The 2,052-nt window shown below is 56.5% G+C and overlaps 1 protein-coding gene across 1 annotated transcript in view; it reads left to right on the forward strand.

Annotated features, from left to right (window-relative positions):
* Positions 1-624: 624 nt before the first annotated feature.
* The window catches only part of DRC1 (dynein regulatory complex subunit 1), a gene marked incomplete at both ends in the record, with an annotated part of 11,842 nt that continues 10,414 nt past the window's right edge, over positions 625-2,052 (forward strand). Inside the window, 2 exon segments of the mRNA XM_009704948.1 lie at positions 625-715; positions 1,273-1,385. Coding sequence (XP_009703250.1) covers positions 625-715; positions 1,273-1,385 — 204 coding nt within the window.

Genomic DNA, 2,052 nt, shown 5'->3' on the forward strand with positions numbered 1-2,052 from the left:
GGCAGTAACCACTGTCTCCTCCCCAAACTGAGAGTGAACCACAAGGTGCCTGTGGACCCTGTTACCAACCCATGGGGCCACCATAGCTAGGTCAGTAATGTCCGCTCCCACCCAAACAGGCTCGTTTTCCTCTTCCCAGTCCCAGAACCTTCCCTTTAAGTTAGATTGATCCCAAGGAACTGGCATCAGATGGGTGCCAACACTTAAAGGGCTCCAGATGGAAACTGGCTGTCTTCATGGCTGAGCAAGGGTCCCCCACAGCCACCTAAGGGTTGCCCCCCCACAGCCTCTGCCCCCTGCCCTCCTCCCTCTGGGAAGCAAACAGGGGCTGAGCCCCCCAGCCCTGTGCTGCAGCAGTAACCAGCCCTGGGCTGCACTCCCAGCTCCAGCAAGGGAAGCCTGGATCCCGTTTTCCCTCGGGGAGGCTGTGCCACCCTTTTTTGCCTCCTTTCTGCATCTGTGGGGACCTCCTGGCCTGGGACTAAACCTGCTGAGGGGAAGAGAGAGCTGTGTGCTGTGCTGAACCATGCAGTCTGGCCTGGGATCCCAGACTCAAGGCCAACTCCAAGCATTAGGGAGAAGGTATGGTGTAAAGTGTTCTGTCTTTCCCCCTTTTCTGCCCAGGGAGGCCCTTGGAGAAGATGTGGAACCGAAGGTGGCTGAGAAGGAGGAAGAGCAGAGAAGGAGCCACAAGCAGATTGAGGAGAGCAGGCAGGTGCGGCAGTAGGACAGGAAGGTCCTCTCGGGTCCCTGACCTCTAGACTTTTGGCTTTACCCTCCTTTTAGCTTTGTGCGGTGCATAGTGTCACACAGAAGCATTTATGTGAGAAGAAGCAGGGACCAAAACTCCTCAGGACTGGGTGGGGGATGATTCTGAGGCTGGATGCTGGGCATACGATTTCCCTGTGATGAACAGCCCATGGATTGGAAGGATCTGGGACTGATGCTGTGCATCCAAACCCGAACCCAAACCCCTAGCCCCATCTGCACGTACAGGGGAAGCAAAAGAAGAAGGTGGTCTGAGCACATTCTTCTTGGTGCTGACAGCCTGCAGGGCTTTCCAGGAGAGGGAGGACCCAAGGGTGCATTGAGGTCTTGGCAGTGCTCATCAGTCCTGCCATGGCATGGGAAGACAGGGCTTAGGGGTCCACAAGGGCACCTCAGCATGGGGTAGGAGCCAGACCCTGGTCAGGCATAGCAAGAGTTCCTCCAGTATCCCTCCCTCCAGAGCTCAGGTCTCCGGGTGTGAGGTGTGTACCACCTTCTTTACAGAGGCTGGCCAAGCTGCTCTTTGATGGCACGCAGTTGGTGACAAACGTCCAGGTGGCTGCTGACTTGAGGGAAACGCAGAGGAGGGCAGAGGAGGCAGAGCTGAAGCTGCAGAGGTAAGAGACTACGCGGTGGGTCTGCGCTGCTGGGAAGGAGCAGTGCAGATGTTGGTGCAGCTTTCTGAGGACATCCGAATGCTGGTCATCCAGGAACACTTAGCAGTTAGGGCTACACTGAATTTACGTTCAAAAGGAGAATTTAGGCAAACAAAGAGCCGTCAGGTCCCACCTGCCACAGCTGGAACTTTGCAGAGCTCTGTAAGTCCAGGCTGGTGGCTTCCCCAGGTGGCACTGCAGTGCTACGGACTGTCTGGTTACCCATCTCCTCCTACGGATGTCTGGTTACTGGTCTCCTACCGACTGACTGGTTACCGATCTCCTCCCACGGACTGACTGGTTACCAGTCTCCTCCAGACACATCACATCTTCAGCTCCAGAGCGTGAGAAGTGCAGCTGGTTCCCACCTTTTCACCAGGACCCTGTACCACGTCTACTTGTGGTCTCCTTGCTTGAGAAGCACAGGCACAGCTGCCCTCTCTCATGGCTTGCCGAGCAGCTCTCCTGAGCCTGGAGGTGACACCATGGTGGAGAACGTGCCACCTTATGCTAAGAGGTGGCTCGGTAAATGGCCTGTTTCCAGAGGTTGCCCTCCAGTCGTGGAGACAGGGGTGGTTATTAGCCATATCACGGGAAGGCGCTGGGGCAGCCACCTCAGGCTGTGTGC

Source organism: Cariama cristata, unplaced genomic scaffold (assembly GCF_000690535.1).
Source record: "Cariama cristata isolate BGI_N322 unplaced genomic scaffold, ASM69053v1 scaffold31397, whole genome shotgun sequence".
NCBI lineage: Eukaryota > Metazoa > Chordata > Aves > Cariamiformes > Cariamidae > Cariama > Cariama cristata.